Source organism: Lineus longissimus, chromosome 17 (assembly GCF_910592395.1).
Source record: "Lineus longissimus chromosome 17, tnLinLong1.2, whole genome shotgun sequence".
Lineage (NCBI taxonomy): Eukaryota > Metazoa > Nemertea > Pilidiophora > Heteronemertea > Lineidae > Lineus > Lineus longissimus.
In genome coordinates, this window is record NC_088324.1 from 10,988,164 (window position 1) to 11,012,431 (window position 24,268).

The window sequence follows — 24,268 nt, forward strand, 5'->3', positions numbered from 1 at the left end:
CTGTTTGAATGCTGTATAGCTGTAGAAAACATATATCGCTTCGGACTCAGCTGTGAAAAACAGAACATTTCAGTTTCGTACGCCACGGGTCTAACATTGTATTCCCTCACATTACAGATTTAAAGGGACGCAACACATTTCCAAGAAGTGGAAGGCTAATGTATAGTAGCCATCATAGTAGCATACATGATCTATAGACCTTGAATTAGTTGTGACCTCTTCACTCAGGAAAGAGCTCAGGTATTTTTCAAAAACAGCTGAACTGAATATACTCAGGGAACAGACTTACAGGAGATAATCATTCAAAATGACTTCTAATTTAATCTATGCGACAATTTTGCTGTTGGTGTCATCGACAACTGTGGTTTTCGGACAGTCATCGGAATGTGAGGAATTGCTACCCGATGGAAGTACTGCGTATCATGCCTGCTTCAGCGAGCCACTGTCCCTGATTTCCAGTGCCAGAGGTTTTTATAACTTGTCCGTGGAGCCAGAGAATTCCACATGTGGGGATCCCTCATTGTTATACTGTACTCTGGTAAGTCTCATTATTTTCTGTGACTTTGAAATAGATGGTTGTACTTTGCCTTTAAGTCCAAAATCTTGGTTTTTGTTCATTCTATGCTGTCTCAATTAAATATTTTCTTAATTTGGAGATAACATTGAAAGGGTTAATTCTGGTTTTAAAATATATTGCTCAGATTTCTGATGACCACATGGCAAAGTACCAATTTTGCCTCGATCCCACACAAATTCTTATATTCTTGTCTTATCATCCTATAAGTACATAAGCAAGGAATGTTTGACAATGTTTTAAATAAGATAAAATTTGCAAATAATATGACATAAGACTAGGATAGCAAAAACAAGATATTTCATTGGCTGCGTAGGTGTCTCAATCAGGTTGTATAATGTAATGTAATCCTGAGATGTTTAAAGGTATAGTCCACCCGTTGATTTGTTAAATGAATTTGTCTCGAGCTAACAACTATAGTTAATCCAGGTTCCAGGTTTCAAAGATGTTGAAGGGGGAGGGGATGCTTGAGGAAAAAAAACATAATGTATAAAGATGAAATCTTTATTCTGAAATTATACTTATGCCCGCCTCTTAGACCCAACCCTGTTATTGAGTCCAATGACCCATTTTTGCAGGTTTGCTCTGGAGCAAAGTAATCAAACTATTCAGCCAGCATCTCCCCTCCATCAATATTGCATGTTTTTGCATTATTTGTGTAGTTTTACATAGCAAACCCACTATTGGAGACTGTGGTATATATAATTTGCATTCCTGATCAATACATGAGTACTTGTACCCTTCAATATAGAAGATTGAGAGGTATTTTGATTGGAAATAGCCAGCTAGTCTGGGTCTGTCACATGCTCCTACCATTGGGCTTAATGCCAGACTCACACAATTGGTTTATCATTAAAAAAGATACTCTGAGCAGATTCTGTAAAATATAATCCCTCAATATTTCTTCAATAATCATTTCAACGTCATGTTTTATTTCAGACAGTACCTAAAGAATGCAAGTACTGTGATTCAAACAGCACCACAGACAGCCATCCTCCGGCAAACATAGTGGACCAGTCAGGATCAGCCACCTGGTGGCAAAGTATAACATGGCCAAAACCGTCATTCCCAAACGCGCCAGAAATCACCATAACATTATCGTTCGGAAAAACTTACGAATTAACGGACGATTTAGGAATCTTATTCAAATCGGGTAGGCCCCAAAATATGATTTTGGAAAAGTCGACAGATAATGGCGCCACCTGGTCTGTGCTGCAGTACTATGCTCGAGACTGTACTCAATATTACAACATCGGTGCAGGGTTGGAAACCGACATCACCATGGCAAATCCCGCTAAGGTCATTTGTTCGGAAAGTTACAGTGGCCAGCTGCCACGCTCTGGTGGGACAGTGACGTTTTCCGTCACCGAGTCGCGCTATAAACTTTTCCTTGGACCAGCGTATTCTGATTATCAAAGTCTGTTTTCGGCATTTGAGAATACGCAGTTGGATGAATATATGACGTTTACTGATCTTCGTATTAAGTTGCTGTACCCGGCCACCGACGGGAAGGAGGTCTTTGGATCTTACATAGACTTTCTCCATTACTATTACGCCATTTCTAACATTGGAGTCACAGTCAGGTGAGGTTTTCACTTTTAGATGCATCAAATGTTAATTTTTCATCTGCCTGGGTTTGAATTGAAACTGAAATATATCAGACTGGGTCCAACTGACACATCATTTATACAAAAAGGGAAAAAATCATGACGGAAGTAATAAACCTGCTAACCCTTTAATATATCGAAATGAAAGTTTCCTACTGCAACTTCAACCCATGAAAGGACTAGTGGTATAATATTCACTTTGCTTCATCTTACCTTACAATAAGTAAGCCAACCTGACCATGATATGAGTCTGGGGTGAAGACCTTCTTTGTAGAAAGGCATTGTATTTTCCAAATATTTTAATGAACATTTTTTATGAAAAATTAAAACATTTCAGATGTGGCTGCCATCTTCATGCCAAATTTTGCACATACCAAGGTTCGGTCCCTCATTGCGAGTGCCAGCATCACACTGAGGGTCAGAACTGTGAACGATGTCAACCCCTGTTCAACGATGCCCCCTGGCAACAGGGGTCATATCTACCATATCCATCAGGAACTGCCAATGAGTGCAAGAGTAAGTATGGCATACCATACCATTTGGTCTTTCTTGGTATAAAAAACTGTCCTGGTACTGGGGATGCAGATTTCTTGATAGCATACTGTGCAGATGCGATTAAACCTGTCGAGGGGCTAGCATAGAAAAGACTAATCTTACAGGTAATAGGCCTACATCAAACAGATGTGACTCAACTGGCTTAACAGTATCGACACAGTATATCCACCCTCTCACACATGTAACAAATCTTTGCAACGCCTGTGGACCAAAATCATGTACTCATTTAAAATTAATATTTCATGGCCTAATAGTATGCCATGATTAATATAGGTGTAGGCTATATTCTTGGTTGTTTTTAGTTCCTTCTGTAACTACCATCCAATGGGTATCAATTATTAATATGGGGCTTTATTACACCTTCTCATTTGTATAAAGTATTGTACGGTAAAGTTAATCCTCCAATAGTTCTTTGCTTTGCCTCTAGGTGGCACCAGTGATTTTCCAGCTGCTGAAACCTGTTGTAAAGACACAAGGCTTGATCTAATTAAAGAGTTGATAATGTTTCAAAAATGCTAATCGATGGCCTCCATCAGAGGGTTTTCACTGCCAGTGCTGAAAAAACTGCAATTGGTAATGAAAATGTCATTAGCATCATTTTTATTATGATACTTCCGTTTCCCAGCTTGATTCTCATACTTTTGCCTTTCATTTACCCTCAGAATGCAATTGTAACGATCACGCCGATAGCTGTACCTACAACGCGACCCTCGGCCATGGCCAGTGTAACGACTGTTACCACAATACCAGGGGTCTCCACTGTGAGCTGTGCTCTCATGCGTTTTACCCTAATGAGACGCTGGCATTGAACAATCCCAATCATTGCTCAGGTAAGAATTTGACGAAGCACGAATGACCAAAGCAGTCCAGAAGGGCGCGGACATCCATTACCCGTATCATTTTATCCCTGTTGCAGCAGGGTAGCCCAAGGAATTGAAAAAGATGAATCCATATACAGTGGAACCCCGGTAACACAACCACTCATGGGACTGAGGTTGAATGGTCGCGTTACCGGGTTGGTCGCCGACTGGGGTTCCACTGTACAAATAAAGTATAAGCAAATTTTCAGATCATTAGATGACCCTTGTTAACATTTTTTGCAGAGTGCGACTGCGAAATGCTGGGCGTGGTCAATAGCAACCCAAGATGTCTTCAAAGTGCAACTTCAGTCAAACCAATTGGTCAGTGCTATTGTAAAGACCATGTGATTGGACGACGCTGCGACGACTGCGAAGATGAATATTATGGGCTGTACATGACGGAAATTCAACCAGGAGTTTGTCAGGGTGGGTTGAAATTCAGGATCAGAATCCTTCAGCACTGAACCACCATGCAAGTAAGAGATTCAGATCTGCGATTATGAATGCTGTTATGTGCAACTAAAATCTCTCATCTTCAGGTAAAATTAGGCTTTGATATTGATTACTGGACGCATCCCTGGTGACCTGACCACAGTATAGATGGAACTGTTCTTCCTGTTGTTCTTCTTTAAGCTAGCGACTAGAGCTGTTTCCAAAGCACTTGTAGCTGCCCCTTAACATCCCCAGAAGTCCTGGGATGACAAATCGCTTTGACCAAGGACCTGTCCATGAAAAGCACTTCATAAAAACTTGAACTTTACCACTCGCTGATGACCTGTATTGCAATGAATAGTTATTTTGACAATATGATTAAGAGATGCTGTGTATATTTTGCAGGATGTGGTTGTGATACCGATGGCACCCTCAATCAAACTAATGTTTGCGACAAGACCTCGGGAGCTTGTCAATGTAAGGTGACAACCACTGGCCGCATCTGTGGAGAATGCAAGGACGCTTATTATGGCTTCCCCAAGTACACGCCTGATGAGGTAGGAATGTAATGACCTGACCTGAGTGTCAGCTCTGCTACACAATATGCACATCTCAATGAGTGTTTTGTGTGCCCTCAGCTTTCCCTAAAGTGTTAATTGTACTCAAATTTGATGAGTATATTTATCAACAACAACATAGTCATTTTTATCATTGAGCATGTCAAATAAAAATCTATAAATTCTTTTATCAAATCATAGGATTACCGATAACCTGTTGGAGAGTCGACTTCTCTCAAGACATAAACTCGGTAAACATTTCTCTACTATGGATGCACTGGTGATTGAATCAATTTACAGTGAAGTGGAGCATCAGATGGACCGTGGTGGACACCTGTTGCCTGTTCCCATGGTAACTAACAATGGAGTCAGCATGCTGGACTTTGAATTGTCAGGCCATTGAATGTGAATTCCAAACTGATCAATAAGTGGGTTGTGTTTGCAAAGACATTATTTCTCCTCATATCTGTTAAGAGGCTGGACAGTCAGCCTAGGTGTGCCATGCATAAACCACTGCATGCGCTGAGAGAAATGCACTGATGACTTACTACAGGCAATACAGGCATCATGGAAACTAATATTCCATGATTTACTGTTAATGAATGACTAATTTTATTGATTTTTAAGCCAGTAATGTAATTAGAAATTAAGAGAGGAATTAAAATGCCATCGATTGTGGTGTATATCTATGTTATGGGGCAACTTCCTATTTCTAATGGTCTTCTCTTTCCTATCAACCATTTCCATTAACCCTTTTCTACCTATTGTACAGATTTATGTTCAAATGCTGGTGAATTTTAGTGACATTTTCCATTTGATTATCTCTGAGAATGTCCCTAATTGTTAAGTGATTGAAACAGTCTATGTGGCAATGATTATCCAAACCTCTGCACTGGATGTAGGATGCTCGTTTCTACGACGATGAGGGAGCCCCACACGTATGATGAGTCGATCTGATTTATATGTCACATTTTGATATGCTTTGTGGAGAACAACATAAGGTGTTAAGTTCTCGAGTACCTCAAATATCATTTGTAGCTGGGGACTTTTCCTAATCAAAGTGCAGGGAGTTTTCTTTCGGAAACTTGTGTAAGAAGGTTCTGCCTTGAGGCAAAGGTGTTTTATCTAAAGCAGTTTCAGGATTAGGTTTCGTTCTGGCCCCAGTATGGAGAAATGCTTTGTTTAGGATTCTTTCTTCAAGAACCAGTGTGCATGATGGATTTCCTTTTGAACCATTGGGGAGGAAGGAACTGCATTTCTATTTTCCTGGACCACCAGTAATTACGAACGACATACGCCTTTAAGATGGTAGGCGGCAGTTTTCTTTGGCTCACTTCACATTCTAGCACTTCATCAGTTTATACGACATAATCTCTGTTAAACATCTTACTGCCTCGTCTTGGTCTTGGGCAAGGAGCATGACTTGTTTGCCTAATCTAATTGGTTCAAGCATAAGTATGCTGTCAAATAATGGATATTTCTCAAGATTGTGTGCATACGCCAACCAATATTCCATGAAAACTCATATTTGATTTGATGAAAGTAAAGTCCATTGGTGTAAAATGAGGAATGAGAATGAGTTGCACGGAAGTTCCTATAAAGGCCAATGCTGGTTACAATAGATTCTTGAGGGATTGACTTGATGGTCAATCTCCTAAAGGAATGGACTCCACAAACCAACATAGATTTTTTTCCCAAGATTCATCATAAGCTAACCTTCGGGAAATAAGTGGTAATGGGCATCTACAATTATCTCAGTTCCCCATGATAAAAGATGCACTCATTCTCACTGAATTTCTTCTAGCAGGAATACAGGTTATCCTCTCATACTTTATCTACATGCAGTTTTTTATGACATGGGAGGTAAACCAAAGCAATCATCTCCTCTATCACATGAATTAGAGATTAGGTTTCCTCCGTGGCTTCAGATTTCTTCTACAAATCACCCAAAATTGCCATAAACGTGATAGTGTCCTGGTTGATGCTCAGTCCTCAACTCAATATCACATAAAGACATCATCAAAAAGTAGATAAAATATCTATAGATATTCTTTCAGGAACCTTATAAGTTTTGCACATATGTGCAAGGATTACCTGTATCTCATCATCATCCATATGTCTATCTATACTTTGTCCATGAAAAATGATGTGCTATTCTTCTATCAAGAAAGAAAATTGCCTCTTATTGTGGTGTTAGACAGTCCATTCGCTGTAATGGTCGTGATGTGTCCACTGGTGATTCATGCCATCCGGTGGTGTTGGTTTAAGGTCTCTCAGAATGTCTTGGCAAAGTAGCATTTTGCCTGTTCAGGATATCGAGAATGGCGCACATTAGTGCTAATGCTTGGTCGCCGCAAATGAACCTTACCCTTACCAAATTCATTGAATCAGTCCCTGATACAGATGTCATCTACACACCAGAAAGCTTTTGTCTGCATAGTAAGTTTGGGAGGAAATTTGTACCCCATACTTTGCAAGCTGTTGCCATCAATTTCTAGTAACAATCCACTTGGGCGTATGCAAGGGTATTCCCTCGTGTAGAAAGCAATTGACCAAACCCAGTTCAGAGGACTTTATTTTTGGTTGTGCAACCATTTTGTCATTCATTTATGCATGATCTCGAAATCTCAGTCTAGCTGTAATTCTCAAGGGTGTATTTAGCAACTCTGGGGATTTCTGGTGATCGTCAGATGATCACGTTGGCTGAGTTCCATCCAGTAGATGGCTGGCAAGTTCTGCGTGTATGGTAAAGTGTTTGACTCATAAACTGTACATTGTGGGTTTAACCCAATGCTGATAGATTGCTAATGGTCTTGGGCAAAGCGTTTTTAGCTTGATTGCCATGCATGTCCTTTGCATAAGATGTAAAACTGAGATTCCTGTCGCCTGCCAAAAAAACTACAGAAATAAGAAACAGGAGAAATGGACATATTCTCCATCGGTATATAATAGCCCAACTAGTTCCCAGTTCCAGTGGCTTCCAAACCATGCTAGGCATGCCGTCAGCTAGAAATAAGCTGCAGAGTGGGTTGAAATATAAATCTAAGCAGAATAATTGAAGGTTTATCACTGTGACTTCCATTAGTGCAACAAATTACAGTCATAAACTCTTTCTGTGATGAGAGTATGTAAATCGTGGCACCTTCAAGTAATTAAGGATGTCTCCGTGATGGAGACATCTAACAATTCTGTATGCTACATGAAGTACCGGTAATCCTCATATGGGTATTGAAGAGATGTTCATGCAGTACATCACAAGAATGCCAGAGCAACAGTCGACTAGACTCCAGTTTGAACCATTGATGCCATGTGTTAAATGCCACCATGCTCCACTGTCCATAAAAGCTGACCCATAACTTTCATTTCAGCCCAAGAGACCACTGAAAGCGTTCAAGCTTTAAAGGTACTACTTCTTGGGAGCATTCGTATGAGAGGTTGTCTGTGCCTCGGACATGCTCTGGCCATGGTGATGTTGCAAAAGCAATCAGAATGCCATCGGGGTCAAATTTTTGATGTAGCTGAGTTATCAAGGGCAAGTCGGGATCAAATGAAATGCCAACAAAATAACCTTGCATGCAGACGCATCATCATATACTTACCTCATTGTTTTAAAGGGTTAATCGCTCGGCAAAGTTTCGCCAACAACCGAGACGAATTTGAAGGGAATTTCATTAGGGACTTATAAAGTACCGTTTTATTTGCAGCGGAGTGATTGAAGATTCCCCATGTAAATACGCATAATTTAGTGCAGCATAAATTCTAATGACATGTTCGATTGCTTCATGGGTCATTTGAGGATTTCAGCACTGAGCGAAAGTGTAGAATTGATGATGTTGGGCCCGTTAGCAATTGAAATGAATAGTGCAAGCGGAGTAAGTGTAAATAGTATAATCGCATCTGATACGGTTCATGCACGTTTGACAAAAGCCAAAGTGGCATAATGTCGTCTGCTGGTTAGCTTTTTCCCTCTTCGTTAAGTGTGCTGCACTCACATCAGCCATCATCAAATACAGCTCATTAGCAAGTTGAAGATGCTCTCATCACCAACTTCATAGCATATTCAACTTTCGTATTGAAAGGAGGTACATGTACTCTTTTGATAGCAGCTCATTCACACAGAAGCTCGAGGCCATATAGACTTCAGAAAACAAGGAAAAACTGTATTGCCACAGAATATTCTGGAATCTGCTTTCGTTAACAAGCGTATATAAATGCCGTTGAACGCTTGTTTAATTCGGATGCTGATTAATGGACCAATTTCTAATTTAATTGAAGTATGGTGATATTTGTTTCTTGCGGCACAATTCTTGTGATATGCAGTTTTCCTTTACATTTAATATATTCAAGAAGTTGTTCTATCAAATGAAATGGGATTGAGGTAAAAAAGGATGGATATTTCATAATGTTAAATCGATAAATTTAGCAGATCTTTATAGCTTGGGTTACTTTTTACAAGATGTGCCATGTATGGGTTTGCCAAGATATTTCCTCTGGTTTCAATCACATCAATATGGTCCGAGCACCCTTAGGATTCCGGTGGATTTGTAATTCAGTTATTACATTGATGGATGGTTGTATTTTTGTGATATTCTATTTGCTTTCTGGATCCAGCCATTTGAACAGTTGTCAATACAACGGTTGACTAGCGTGGTGTAGAGGATGGGTTGTTCATGATGTTGAATCGCTATAAATATGCCTTTTTTTGATTGGTTTTGGCTGAGTTTCTCCATTTTGTAGTCTGCTTTGAATGGCTTTCTTGATATATGTCTTCTACATCAATCAAATTGATATCCCACAAGCTCGGTTTCTTTTATATCCCAGTCTTCTAACATTTGGTCAATACAATAGTGCTGGGGATAACAGACAGAGGTAAAGGGTGGGTATTTCATAATGTTGAATCACTAAAAGAATTGGTTTTTGATAGATATTGGCAGAATATCTACATCATCTACATTGTAAGTTGTAGTCTGCCTTGATTGGCATCTCTATCGTTTTTTAGCAAAATTGTTTGATTTCCATTTACGACTCACCGGCAGTCATTTTAGCAATTTATCAATACAATGGCAGGTGGTAATGTCATCGAGGTATGATTGGTATTGGAAATGTTTGTGATGAATTGTTAAATTTACAGATTCTTGGTCACATCTGGTAATTTTTTGGCTCTGCGATCGTTGTTGTCGACAATAGCAGTGAGTCTTGTATTGTATTGATTTGGTCCATAGCTCTCACTATTTGGGTGCTGATCCCAAGCAGATGTGGATTTGTTCGTGATTCACTTGATGGCAATAGTTTGTGTAATCAATCGTCTCTGCCTTCTTCTAGGGTTTCGAAGGATTAGTAGAGAAATGTGATTTGTGGAAGTTTCGGATTAAGTTCTGATGCAATTGATGGAAGTGTTGGCTGAGTACACTGCTTTCTGGAGTGGTTGTCTGGCAGGGTGGTGGAATAGTAGAGATGTGGTCTAAGATCACTGGCAACTTTGGCGACCTGGGTTCAATTCCCATGAAAAGCTTGTGAAGTATCCGCAGAGAATCGTGCTTATCGTTTCTCTAAGCATTTCAAAACTAATTGACAAAGACCTATGCTTCTAAGCAGTTAGATGTTGGAGCTAAAGTAATTTTCGTCTTCAATTTCCAGTTGTGATCTTTTGAGATGTTGGCAACTTGGTGTCTTGTGCAAGTGATCTTGGGTTCAATTCCCAACAAATATTTCGCTCTCTTTTCCATTAATCTGTCTGCTAATATAAATAACCTGGTGCAGGAAATTAGTTTGTTGCAATCTGTGACTGGACCAAGTAAACAATTAACTTGGCAGATATTGCTTCTTGATCAAATATCAGAGGAAATTAAGCAAAGTGCTATGTACACACAAAGGATTCCTTTATTAGAGAGTTCTGGATAATGGAATCATCAGTGTTTTTATAGCCATTGTGAATTAAGGACATCTTGGGGGAAATATTTCGAGGAGGTACATGTATCTCCCATTAAAGGGGTATGCCATTTGTATTTAATCATGGGTCAGGAAAATATAAATGCAGTTATACAAAGTTGCATGCCTGATATTCACTACGGCATTGTGTATTACTTTATTTCTGTTCTCCTGACCCATGATTAGATACAAATGGCATACCCCTTTAAGCTATGAAGAGGCTATTGCATGCTATCGCCAATCAGGATAGCGGACAATGCCATGGTCAGCCGGTACCTTGGAGAACCTCATGGCCTTGCCCTGGCTATCACTCATGGATTTACAATGGATGAATGTCCCACGGAAGGATTAGCTTTCTTGTAAGCAAGTGAATGGTCCATTGGAGAGCAGTTGCTTCAGTGGTCAACATGAGACCGTATTGGTTGAAAATAATAAGACAATTTGGATTGTGCATTGTTTATACATTGGTGCTGTTCATATCCTGGACTCATTTTGTGGTAAGTTGGTTAATCAAAGGATTCTTTGTACTTGTTTTTCTCCCTACATCATCTCAGTTGTGCATCATTACAAACATGAATACAAATTCTCTTGAACTTACTGGGCATTGCTTCATCTGTTTTAGGTTTATTTGAATGAATCACTAATTCAAGTCTTTTCCACCTGCTTTTCAGAAGCCCATGTCATTATTCTCCTTGTGTATATTGCGTGAATATGACTCCATACTTAACTGTTTGTAAGTTAACAAACAACGGGAGTGTTCTCAAGAATGAAGAGTTGATCATATTTTCTTCAATCCTCAGTGCCAATCTTCTTTCAGGAGTGCAATACCTGCGACTGTGACATCGGTGGCTCACTGAGTGATGTCTGCGACAAGGTGACTGGTCAGTGTCCTTGCCGCCCTGGTGTGACAGGCAGGCGATGTAATGAGACAACAACCAATCGTTTTGTGCAACATTTTGATGCTGCTGCATACCAAGTGAATGGAGGGTCATGCGAATTGATTGATGAACTTGCAAACTCTGAGAATCCCTTTACTGGTTCGCAATTCGCATCATGTGCGCCAGGACAGGAAGTAGAATTTGAACAATTCGAGGAGTTTAAACTAATTGGAGTGACTCCGACGCAATGGTAAGTCAGTAATGTTATTTCGAAGCATGATTAGATGGTAAGATAATCCTGCATATTTGCCCCTTGACCCTTACCTCACTTCACAAAGATGACAAAATTGAGTCATTATTTTTCAGGACAAACACAGTTGCCATCCGTTACAATCTTAATGGCACAACCACATGGAATGGTGCCAAGTTGAACCACCTTTACGTCGGTGACAGTTCGTCTGGTAGTTGTCCAAAGACTGGAACCACGGAGATCAGTGCACTAAGTTTCCCTCCTGGTGAGTGTTTATTTGTAGCACTTGTAAGTTTCTTGTTGCAACCAATGATGGCCATCTTTTGAGGCAGCATTTCTTCGAGGCTTTCAAATGCATACAATTGAGCACTGATGGTAGATATCTGAAACTACAACTGAAAGTGTAAATGTCTGTACGGAAAGTGTAAATACCGGTACTGAAAGTGTAAATATCAGTACTGAAAGAGTAAATATTGGTACTGGAAGTATAAATGTCTGTAATGGGTACATATACAGCGGAACCCCGGTAACACGACCACTCATGCGACCGAGGCTGTGGTCGTGTTACCGGGGGCCTTGTAATGGTAATTGGAGAGGAAACCATTCGGGACCGGCGATTCTTGGTCGTCATAGCGGGGCAGTCGCATTACTGGGGTGGTCGCATTACCGGGGTTCCACTGTATTGTCATCTTTTTGTTTCCAGGTCTTGGTCAGTCTGTCAGCACCCAGGTGAACATTGATACCCGGTGTCGAACGAAAGTCACGCTGAGCGTAGGAGCAGGCTACTCTCATGCTACAGATATAATCGTTGATTCTTTACTGTTCATTCCTGGCCTGTATAGTTTCAAAGTATATGACAGCGCAAGTAAGTATTATTTGAAGGACAATGTATGATGAAGTGTGCTATTTTGGTTGAACTAGAGATAAATCGTCATCAGATGAGAATGAAATCTGGGGGAAAGGTGTAACGGGTAGTATATCTCCAGCAAAATCCTTAATTGGGATAATAATTGATTGATTGATTGATTGATTGATTGATTCTATCCACAGGTGCCTCCAAGAAGAAAGAGTATGATGCCTGTGTAACTAAGATTTCATCTCTGGCGACCAGGGATGAGGCAATCAACGACCCGACATGTCGGGCTCTCACTTTCTCATACTTTACTGAACTATACAATGGAACAATGGGTAAGGGTTCTATCCTCTACTTTAAAAGCCTCGGGTAGTTGTGTTCATTTTATTTCCTTGTGGCTCAGCAAAATAAGATATCATCAGTGCTGCAGAGCAGATATCATGCATGCACATTTGCTGATAAGAATTGGATTTGTATTTAGATTATATGAAGAGAACATATATTAACGCAATTGTATTTTTCCAGATTCATTTTGAAATTTAAAACTTTGAAGAATTGCTTTGACTTGTAAGAAACTGAGTGCATCATTTATCCAAAAACGTAATGAAGTCATGAGACATTTTCTGTAATGATGATGCCAAGGTTTGTTTTAAATGAATGCATAACTCTTTCAGCTTGTGCCTGCAATTCGACTGGCGCTAACACCTCCAGACCCTGTGAACCTATCGGTGGCCAGTGCTCATGCAAACCAGGGGTATTCGCACGCACTTGCGATACATGCAAGCCAAGATACTTCAACTTCACCAGCAGTGGATGCACAGGTTAGTACATTTTCTTGTCTACATTTTGGAACACTCTACAACATCTAAAAAAATTTCACATTGCCTCGGACAGACCGCTATTTACTCAAAAGAAGAGGAGTGTGTAAGATAATATTGGAAGAAAGATGACAAATGACACCCCTGAGATTCATATTTGAGATGCTGAGGTTTTCTAGCAATCAGTAACAAAATAAGAAATGTGTTTTCATTTCGCATGCACAGATAGATACTATGCACTTTAATTACCATCAGCAGCCATCACCATTTTTGTGGCATGTACAACTTTACATTTAAGGACTCTTACCTTTTGCTGCTTTGCATGTGCTTGTTTTTGCATGTTGAATCTCCTTTTAAACATTATTCTATATCATCAAGCTCTTTTTGCATGATATCTTCCCCTGGCCTACATGTATTGATATTTTATTTCTTTTTATTTCTTCTATTTTAATTTACATTATCTGTGGTATCATGATTTTCAAGAAATATGTTTTTAGCATGTTAGCGTTACACCTCTACACGCTTTGCTTGTTATACATTTGAAGAAGATCAAATTGCTTTATATAAGGAGATAGTTCAAAGGCAACATCACACACTTTTCAATACATGTCCAAATATATTACCCACAGCTAAAAAATATGCTCTCTTACTGATAGCTAGTTCCCTCCAGCCAAATGAATTATATTCAAATGGTGGTGTTGTCTCATGTGGGTAGAATTCACAAGATTGGCTTATCTGCCAATATCCACCACAGAGATCTGTAGGAGAGGCAGGCTTCAGTTATTTACAGCCCCCATGCTACCATTTGAGGGAATTTGTCTATGGTTTTTATTGTCTCTGATAATTACATTCAGCAATGCTATTACCAAGACAGGAGTTATCCATGGCTTGGCAAGGCATTATTGCAGGAGTGCAACCCGAATTAAGGTTAAGAGAAGGTGAAGTTTTGTCAGTTGATTTGGCACAGCATCCTTATTGCAAGTTAAGCCATTTTGAAACCTAAGAATGAAGGGTTGCATGTCTAGGTGTTTTTGCAGTGTCTTTTTTGGAAGGCGTTGTTCTTCAGTGTTTATACCAAACCTTTGCTTGGCTCTACTAGTTGCTTGTATCAGCAAAGTGACTCTTCTTTCATCCATGTTTTATTATCAATAGGCTACAAAGAAAGCTACTCAGAAAAAGTGTTGCTTAAGGGCATAATATCCTGTAATTTTGATTGCTTAATGCGTTTTCCTACCAACGCTAATTGTGGTAAAAGAATAATATCATCAAATTGCCAACAACTACCAATTGTGGAATTTAACTCAGCACCACTATCATAAATACATATTGCTAAATTTGAACCTCTAAAGAAGAAATAACTTTAGTTGTCAGTATCTCCATACACACGACTTTCGATTTCCAGCCTGCATAGGACACAAATGCTCATTGGTACTCATTCGAAAGCGAGAATTCAATCGTGGACTGATAATGCTGACGGTGGTCGTTACGCTAGTAGAATTGATCATACTCATTATCATTATGTATCGGGAACGGATAAAAAGACATCATTACAGTCGCGGAAGAACTAGTGAAGAAATAACATGAAATTTGACCTGAACTTAATGTTTCTATTGCTTGCTCATCATATTTTTCTGAATCATGATTCTGAATAGGGATACGGTCAGCTGTACGGAAAGAATTCTCATAGGAAGGTATTCCTTAAGTTATGGCCCATGGTGATAGATCCCAGATCTATGTAACACTTGCTGAGAATGATCGACCATGACATCAGGCAAACCATTGCTCAGGCAACCAGGTGAACCACTGCTCAATCACTGTGTGTTAGACAGCTTGTGAGAAGGGGCACTAAAAGAAGTGTGTGATCTTATTTCCCCCACCCTTCCTAACAAGGCTTCTTTAACAGATGCCAAAGTTCTCCCTTTACTCGGTTGTATCCCAGCTTGGTTGCTGCTGTTATCCCTTGATCTCTTCAATGACTGTTGGTCTATTGGTGATGGGTACCCCCCCCCCCCCCCCCCCCGACCACTGTCAAGCCATGTCATAGGCTACACAGGGAAAGTCTGGTGGATCTTGTTGTATAGATGTCTCTCATACGGCTAATAGGTATCTGACACCAACCAGAAGACATACCAAGTTGATAATCTACCAAGTTGATGTCTGTTAGACACCTAGTTGGATAGATGTCTAATAGACATCAAGTTGTGATGTTGATTAGATGCCTAGATGACACATTTCTAGACCTTCCCTGTTAGGTGCTTCACAGGTACAATGGGGTTCCCTGTTAGTGAATGGTTAGAGAGGTGGCAGTCTCTGAAAGGATTCTAGCTCCGGAAAATGCTATTCTCTCTTCTAGTTTGTCCGAATCTGATATGTGAAACACCGGCTGAAATCAACTTCGCAGGATATATAGCTCTGGTTGTGATTTTTGCATTAATTCTCATCGGATTAATCGTACTGATGATTCTACCTGAACGTGCGCAGAAAAAAGTTTTCAAACCCTTCATGGAGAAGCGTAGGAGTACTGTGAGTTACATAGACAACACAACACAACCACCGCCGAAGTTAAAACCGACAGTACAGCGTGCCATCAGCCAAGCTCATCAATTGAATAATTCTCAACCGGCGTCAATTTCTAATAACTGGGTCCTACGGACGAGGCTGTCAGCGGAGGATGCTAAAACACCGAGACAGACAGGAAAAGTTAAAAAGACGTTGAGCTTTAATATGATAGAGTTGAAACGTAAGGATGCGCCAAACATTCGTAGGTCTTCTTTTAGCAATTTGGATTTCAATTCGACACGTGACAAGCCAGAGTTGCAAAAGATATTGTCACAGCATTTGACAAAGTCAGAGCTCAATGTTTTCAAGGAGTTAGGACCGATAGATGAGGTTCATGGATCTCTTGTATGATGCAAGACTAGGTACTTATCATCATCATTTTCATCATCACTTTAGCGTCATGGTCCCAGTTTATGCCAAGGATCTTTGTTAGTGTAATGTTTTCCCTTTCAGTCAGGTGCAAGGATGTTATATCTCGCCTGACTCTTAGCCATCATTCAAGTTTGATATCCAACCATGTAAATACATGATTAGAAACTGATTAAGCAAAGCTGTTGTCAACACATGAGACAATATACAAAATTGCAAAATTTGCTTGTGCCATTTCCAGTTTCCAGCGGTTGACTATGTTTGTTGACCGTGACCACTTCTATGTTCATGTTGCATGGGGAATATTTTATACATTTTGAATAAAAAACATGAAATCTATCATGAGTTCATATTCATTTCTTTTTATCATGCAACAGAGTGGATGGATATGGTCAGTGATTGTGTCATGTCAGTGTGCAGAAAAAGCTACAGTGGTATGTCTTCTCCTAGGCAGGCTGGCCTGGTCAGGAGTATGAAAAATAAGTCAATGTTTATAGTTAAAGTGTGCTGTGGGCTATTGCCCAGGCGGCGACCAGCTCATCTGGCTAGAACTCGTACTGGATTCCATATACCCGGTACTAGGAGGATAAGGATGCTGCATGGTCCACAGCTTTACTTCCAAGGCAAACCTGGCACCAAAGCTGTTAATTGAAGGATCCCTAACAAATGCCAGCATGTAATGAGCATCATGCATGCCATCTATTTTCTCATCGCAAGATCAGTTTGACAAGAACAGGATATGAAGATGCTTCTGATTTTTCATTAAAAAAATCCATTTATGCAACAAGCATGCCATCTATTTTCTCTAAGAGAATCTAAAGCTTCTGCAAAACGACTTATGGGTTCATATTTTGCCATTCCAAAAACGACTTGGGCATTGCTGGTGGCGCTAATAACTTTGAAGAGGCACTGTTTTGAGGAACATTAAAACATGTAGTTTTTAGTTTCTAACTCAGCCGCAGTGACATGCTCAGGAGTCGAGTTCACAAGGATCCATAACTGCCAATTATCTTCTTAGCACGACAGTTAGGTACACAGGCATTTAACAAGTCTCTGACAAGTGGAATGGACCATTGATACAAATTTTGATATTTTAAACCCAATGGAATATTGAATCGTATGTTTTTTTCAGCTTGTGAATGCAGCGCCCTTGGATCCCACGACTTCGTCTGTGACTACACGACAGGACAATGCGACTGCAAATCAAATGTTGCAGAATCAACTGACCCAAACAACCTAGGATTTTCCGGCGGGCGCCAATGCAAGGCTTGCAAGGAGCATTACTATGGGTTCTCCGGTGGTGAAGGATGTAGGGAGTGCAACTGTAATATCAATGGTAGCGATATATGGCAGTGTAACGACCAGGGAGAATGCGTCTGCAAGCCGACGATCACGGGCGAGAAATGCAACCAATGCCAGGATGGATACTATGGATTTTCAAAGAAGGGATGCATGTGAGTTTTGTTCAAAGAGTCCCAAACCTTGCTCATCAATATGTTGATGGAATTGATACTGAACTGGAGGTACAGGTTGTTTCACCAAACACTTCATGTGGGAGCTGAAATGTAGACTAAAACCGAGGCAACTTGCTGAAGTTTTGGGCTTTTTTTCAGAAAACAAAACAGCTGTAATATTTAGCAGTTTAAAGTAAAATGTCCTAATCCTCTCATTCCAGGCCATGTGCATGCACGATGTCCGGTTCCACCAGCTCCGTCTGTGACAAGATCACAGGTCAGTGCCCATGTCGCAGCAACACCGAAGGCAGGTCATGTGACGCATGTAAGGATGGCACTTTCAACCTGATGGACGCCAACCCAGACGGATGTCAGCCATGTTTCTGCTACGATCATGGGTCGATGTGCTCCTCGGCAAGCGGATTTGTGAAAGATGTGATTTATACTGAAGGGTTGGTTTTACTTTTAAAATGTGACTTGTTTGAAAAAGTAAAGATATGCCTCCAATTTGAAGAGCCTCAGCAAATCTGGAAAATCATCAATGGAATATATTTCGATTGAGTTCACAGGAAACGTAGCATCAGTTGTCTCAAAAGAGACTATCCCCCTGCCTACGAGTTCTAAAACTTACAAATTGTTGCTTTACAGAACTAATCTAAACACAGCATCAGATGCAGACTACTTCGCTGTTCCTTCCAAGTTCCTTGGCAACCAGCATCGCCCCTATGCTCAGGCGTTTACTGTCTTTATGAGAGGCTTGACCAAGCACGTGGCCATCGTGGATCAAGTGTTTGGGAAGTTAGAGGGAAATGGTGGCGTCATTTACTATCAAGTTGAAAACATCACCATCAGTACACATCTGACCAAGGTTGAAATGTATCTTCATGAGAAGTTCTGGACATTCCAAGATGGTTCCCGGCCGTCTGCTATCCAAATGCAAAGTAAGTACAAGTAGTATGTTGTAAGTCATAGGTTTTGGCTAAAAAGTTAATGTCAGCTCTGTCTCATGAGAGGTGTATGTCTGTCTGCGAAAACAGAACATAGGAGGAAGTGCTAGAGCCAATGTTAATTCCTTTGATCAATCTTAACCAATGTGCCAAATTCCTGTGGCAAATCCTAGCTGAAGTCACATCCTACAAAACATTACAGATATGATTTCTTTCCACTCCTAGGATCAGTTCAGTACTTATTTACTCTAACTCTGTTTCAGGAATCTTGGCCAATCTGCAAGGGATTGATATCCGGAGTGTTGTGGGGTCTTCTCCACTTCTGATAGCAAATGTCTCTCTCATTTCCGCCATGGAGGATGATGGAATGCCTGCAGATGTTGTCAACTTTGTGGAGAATTGCACTTGTAGCACTGGAAGATATGTTGAAGGTAGGTCTCTGAACCTGTGTTACATTCATCTGTGTGTGTGATTCTTCACCATGACAGCAGACAGTAAGTCATAGACCATAATCAAAGGATAAGAACATCTGCAACTTGATTCATGAATGATGACCGTTTTATTTTCAGGTCTCTCATGTGACGTCTGCAAGCCAGGCACTCATCGCAACATCACCAATGGCGACTCCTACACACCATGTAAACCTTGTGACTGCTCCGGACGCACAGACACAGCTGTCCCAGAATGCAGTGCTGTGACTGGCGAGTGTTTGAACTGTCGTCTCGGAACTGTTGGCTTCAACTGTGACAGCTGTGCCTCTCATGTCGTGGGGGCAGATTGTGACGCTTGTCAAGACGCTTTTTGGAATTTGCAAAAAGATGGCTGTGAAGGTACCGAGTCAAGTTTTCTTGAAATTCACTATTCAGTCTGTACACTTTGGTTCTGCGTGAGTGAATAGCCATGAGCAATGCCTCATAGTATCATTTGAGTCCCCTCATTTAAATGTGAAAGGATTTGGTGGCTGGAGCAGTTAGGATTGGGCCATCTCCAGTTCAACCTAAGTTTGATATAGGTACTTTCGTCCTCCAAGACAGATGTAGGCCTAACTTCATTCTCAAGTTAGTCTTTAGCTCATGTCAAACAGTCATTTGGATAATAATTCACCTCTGTCTTACAGCATGTAACTGTGACTCTACAGGATCAGTGTCACCAGTTTGTAACAAGACGTCGGGCCTCTGTGGGTGCCATCCGCACGTTGTTGGGGACAGGTGTAATATATGCGAGGAGAACTATTTTGATCTTTCATCATCTGGATGTTCTAGTAAGTCATATTTAATCATACGTAGCAAAAGCATTTGAGACTCTGGCCAATAGCAAGGGCAGTCACCGCTCTGGCCTTCACCAACAGTTGAACTGCCAAAAATGTATGATTGTCATTCCAAAGAGGGGATAATGCCTGTCTGTGTTCACTTACGGTATATCAGGGGATAGGGAACTCCAATCCTTGCATTGTTTACAATTTTGATTTTTATGTCTATTTCAGAGTGTGACATCTGCTACGACCTGATCCAGGATGAGGTCAGCTTGTTACGAGTTCTCCAGGGAAACCTGTCAAACTTGGTGCAGGAATTACAATCTGCAGACGAAAACGGTAGAATCGGATCATTTTCTGACCGTCTTCAACAGATGATGTTGCTTCTTGAGCAGTTGCTCGGCCAGGTATTTAGCCTCGATTTCTGTTAAAATTTTCAACAAAAGTAAAACTACAGCAGACACCAAACTACTGTTATAACATTCATTTGAACAACTGAGTTCCTTCAAAATTGTATCGAACATATAAATCCTAAATATTCTTTAAAATTCAGTTGTCACAAGCCACAAATGCAGAAAGTACTGTCCTGAGCGAGGTGGCCCACTTAGCTGCAAACCTGAACCGTGTCGATACAATGCTACAAACAGTTGGAGCACATGCCCTAGGGATCACCAACAGTACTCTCCAGGCAGCATCAGATCAGCAGAGTCAGAATGATGCACTACTTGCAACGGTGAATTCAACGGTGGCGTGGAACTACCAACTCATCCAAGGTAGCTGTGGTCATGGGCAAGACGCTTGACTTCTTTCAGATCAAGAGATGGAAAAACACACCCTTGTGCCAAAAGACACAACAGAGTCTTGAAAGATGGGGTGAGGTGGCGTGTGGTCGAGGGAGAAACAGAACCCTTGTCCCGTGGGAGCTAGATGAGTCTTACTAGGAGGCCTACAGGCCAGTTGCCAACTTCACCTCAATTGACCATTCTACAAAACATTTCTTTGCCTAATTGTGGCCTGAATTGGGGTCAAAACATGCTTAAAAGGTATTAGTATCCCTATATATTCAGTATTGTTTTCACACAGGTGCTTTGGGTGACATTCTGACTGGTATAGACAAGTTGGTAAACAGCCTTGATCATGTTGAGAAGGAGATTGAGTCTGTTTACCAGGACGCCTACCACAAGTCCAACAACATGACGTCGCTGGTCACACAGATGGAGGACAGCATTCATGTCGCTGAGGCATCAGCAAAACAGGCAAAGAAGGTGAGAACAGTAGACGAAAAGAGTAGTCATCTCACTGAGATGGCGGCGTTACCTCACACATGTCACAGAGAAGATGGAAGAGTATCACAGAGAAAATAGAGGTTGCCTACCAATGGAAAGAGGGTTGGACCTACTTAATGACCTTAAAAGGTCATTTGGGGCCAATCACAGTCAAAGAAGGGGTGTTCGAGTTCGGCTCAGTGTATCCTTGCCTGAGGTCCCCTTAAAATTATGACAACAAAGATGAATTACTCCATACAAACTTGCCTCTTGAAGGTTTGAGATGGTGTATAGTACATTTATTATGAGAAATTTTTTTTAATGAAATTGGTCCTTTGGTCCTTTATTTTACAGTTGGCAGAAAATGCTGTTGCAACTCAAGCAAACACCACAGCCGGCATCACCCAACTTGAGCAGTTCTTAAACATGATCCACACTGATGCTGATAGCTTGTTAAAGAGAGCCGAAACATCACAGGAGGCAGCGACATCTATCAATGGAAAAGCTAACAGCATTTTGTTCACCGTGAACAGTTTGGCAGATCTCCCTGCTAAAACGGCTGAATTCAACTCGAGGATTGGGAAGCAATTGAGTGAAGCACAATCATTGACTTCTGAGGTAATTCTCCTTTCCTTTCAGCTAGTGATGCATAATAAACAAGTCAGAAAGTTCAATTAGCTTCAACAAAGCCTGGTTGATTTCTTTTCATGGTAAAGTAAGTTGCTCGATGTCGCAATTGTGTAAATATCACATTCTTTCAGGTTAATGATGCAACTGCTTCCAACCAGTCATTAGTGAAAGCCATCAAGACTGCCGGCGATAAAACCATGGCACTCAACATGGCAACAGAAAATCTGCATTCAGAATCAGAAAAACAATTGGCGAGAGCGGGAGTGGCATCCCAGAATGCCTCAGCAGCTGTGTCGCTAGAGGCACAGACGTTAAATGATGCACAGACGATGATGAACATCGTACAGAACTTCTATAATAAAGCTCAAGGTAAGAATTGTGTCATAGTCCTTGAGCAAGGCACGTAGAGGCCCAGTGGCATTGCCAGTTCTTTGCTTCAACTGAATGCATGGTACCAGCGCTAGTGTCTGTATATCTGAGACCAAAGCATTGAACAGTTAAGTCGCATAGATTTACGAAGGTCTGCTTAGTCCCTCTGAGCTGCATTTCTAAAAACTTTGAAGGGGGATTGGAAATTTTATGACATAAAAAATGCACTATTAACTTTATTGATCATCTTCCCAATTATCAAATTCCTCTTCCAGCTGTCGAGAAAGCAGCAAATGATTCCCTCCTGATGGTTGAGGCGCTTGAACACCTAAGCCACAAAGCAATCATGGGCGCTCAGACTCTCCGCTCATCCTTGAATGAGAGTCAGATCAACGCACAAGGAGCACGAGATAACTCAAGTCAGGCAAAGATGCAGGCAGATGCAAACAATAAGGTGGGTGAGAAGTACACCTGTTGGACCACACTTCATTTCACAAGAAATGGCACTGCACTCAAAAAAACTAACATGGCTCGGGGAAAAGTCATCAGTATTTCACTTCAAATGCTGATCCAAGTTCAGATTCTGGCAAAATGGATTCAAGAAGTTGGTAAAATGTGCCCAAGTTTCTCTGGTTATGCATGGACGTGTTCTGCCCGAACAGTCTCTAAAAGTTATCAGTGTCACTGTACACAAAGTGAGAACCATAGATCCATCAGTAATCTGGTATTCCCAGGAGCAATAAGGGAACATTGTCATTTGTAGTTGTAGTTTGCACTTTCATCATTTGTATTTCAGGAACTGTCCCCAGTCGCCTCATCGGCACAACAACTCCAACAGATAAGCGACACAACGTTGAACAACCTGGATGGAAAGTTGCTGAATGTTACCAATACTAACAACACAATGGTTCAGCCAGCCAAGAAGAGGTGCAGTGACCTTCAACCATTGACAAATGACCTTGAAATTGGCTACAGCAACGCATCCAATCAACTCCAGACGAAAATCATCCACATCATAGCGTCTGCGTCAAAGTTGAATAAAATCAAAACAGACATTCAGAACATCAATAAATTGAATACATGGGAAATAGACGATTTGAAACTCGCCATTAATGGTGCAAAAAGTGATTTTGAGAATCGTGATTTGTCAACAATGATTAATGATTTGATAACCGCTAAGAAAGTTCAGCAAGATTTGATTGATTCGTATCAGGTTCGAAAAATTACTTTACAGGCGAAGCTTGACAAGTTGAGATTATTAAGGAATCAGTTGCAGGGTTGAATGATGTTAAATTTGGAGACTAGGTCCAGTAAGAGGAATACAGGTTGCATTGATCAATTGGCAAAGTCGTAAAGAAAGTGTAATGACCGTGGCGATTCAAATTGATATATAGTAGAACCTCCCTTAGTGGACGCCTCTCTATTAAGGACACCCTCTCTATGAAAGACACTAGTTTTGGCCCCAAATTGGGTGGTTTCCATTCAATATAACCTCTCCAATCAGGACATCTCTCTATTAAGGACAGCACTTGTCAGTCCCGAGGGTGTCCTTAATAGAGAGGTTCTACTTTACCAGTTATTGGCAATAGTAGACTTACTGAACAATGTGTGTAAGGCAATGATTTTTCAATTGGAATTGATTTTAACTGTTTTGATTGAATTTAATATTTTGATTGTATATAATAGATGATTTTGATTGAATTATATTTAAAACTGCATTGCATTTAATAAGGTTAAATCTAGCACTGTGGTGATTGTTAAAGATTGAATGACGCAAATAGTGATTGATAAATTATTTTTAAGATTAGTGTCGTAATTTGAGAAGGAATGTACATCAGGGTTTTTTTACAAATAAAGAAATTGAAATACACTGTGTTCTATTTTATGCTTTGTCTTCAAAAAGACTTCCTCAGGATAAATTTCTGTACATACACTCATCATAGGTCCTTGGCCCTGACATTGTTCTCTACAGCCATGCTCATTAAAAACCCTATTTTCAAGCTCAAAATTTGAACAAGCCCATAGAGACCAATGCCGACAGTCCACTAAAGTGGGGAAGCCTAGGTGGAAGGGGACCCAAGTAGCTGCCAAGGCAATAGATAATCATCATT

General features: G+C 40.6%; 2 protein-coding genes across 2 annotated transcripts; both read left to right on the top strand.

The window, feature by feature from the left end:
* The first annotated feature begins 307 nt into the window (after positions 1 to 307).
* Positions 308 to 2,161, top strand: LOC135501011 (netrin-G2-like). Its single transcript, XM_064792730.1, has 2 exons — positions 308 to 538; positions 1,514 to 2,161. The coding sequence occupies exons 1-2, from the start codon at positions 308 to 310 to the stop codon at positions 2,159 to 2,161; spliced, it is 879 nt and encodes a 292-aa protein (XP_064648800.1).
* Positions 2,162 to 3,248: 1,087 nt separating this feature from the next.
* LOC135501012 (laminin subunit beta-1-like) lies at positions 3,249 to 23,991 on the top strand. Its single transcript, XM_064792731.1, has 22 exons — positions 3,249 to 3,309; positions 3,399 to 3,566; positions 4,001 to 4,072; positions 4,434 to 4,585; positions 11,331 to 11,641; positions 11,758 to 11,906; positions 12,345 to 12,506; positions 12,692 to 12,829; positions 13,169 to 13,315; positions 17,373 to 17,694; positions 17,916 to 18,146; positions 18,343 to 18,635; positions 18,905 to 19,072; positions 19,211 to 19,471; positions 19,759 to 19,902; positions 20,125 to 20,300; positions 20,447 to 20,666; positions 20,977 to 21,158; positions 21,513 to 21,776; positions 21,920 to 22,157; positions 22,433 to 22,611; positions 22,954 to 23,991. Exons 1-22 carry the CDS (start codon positions 3,249 to 3,251, stop codon positions 23,437 to 23,439), a joined length of 4,524 nt encoding a protein of 1,507 aa, XP_064648801.1. The 3' UTR covers positions 23,440 to 23,991.
* The last annotated feature ends 277 nt before the right edge of the window (positions 23,992 to 24,268 follow it).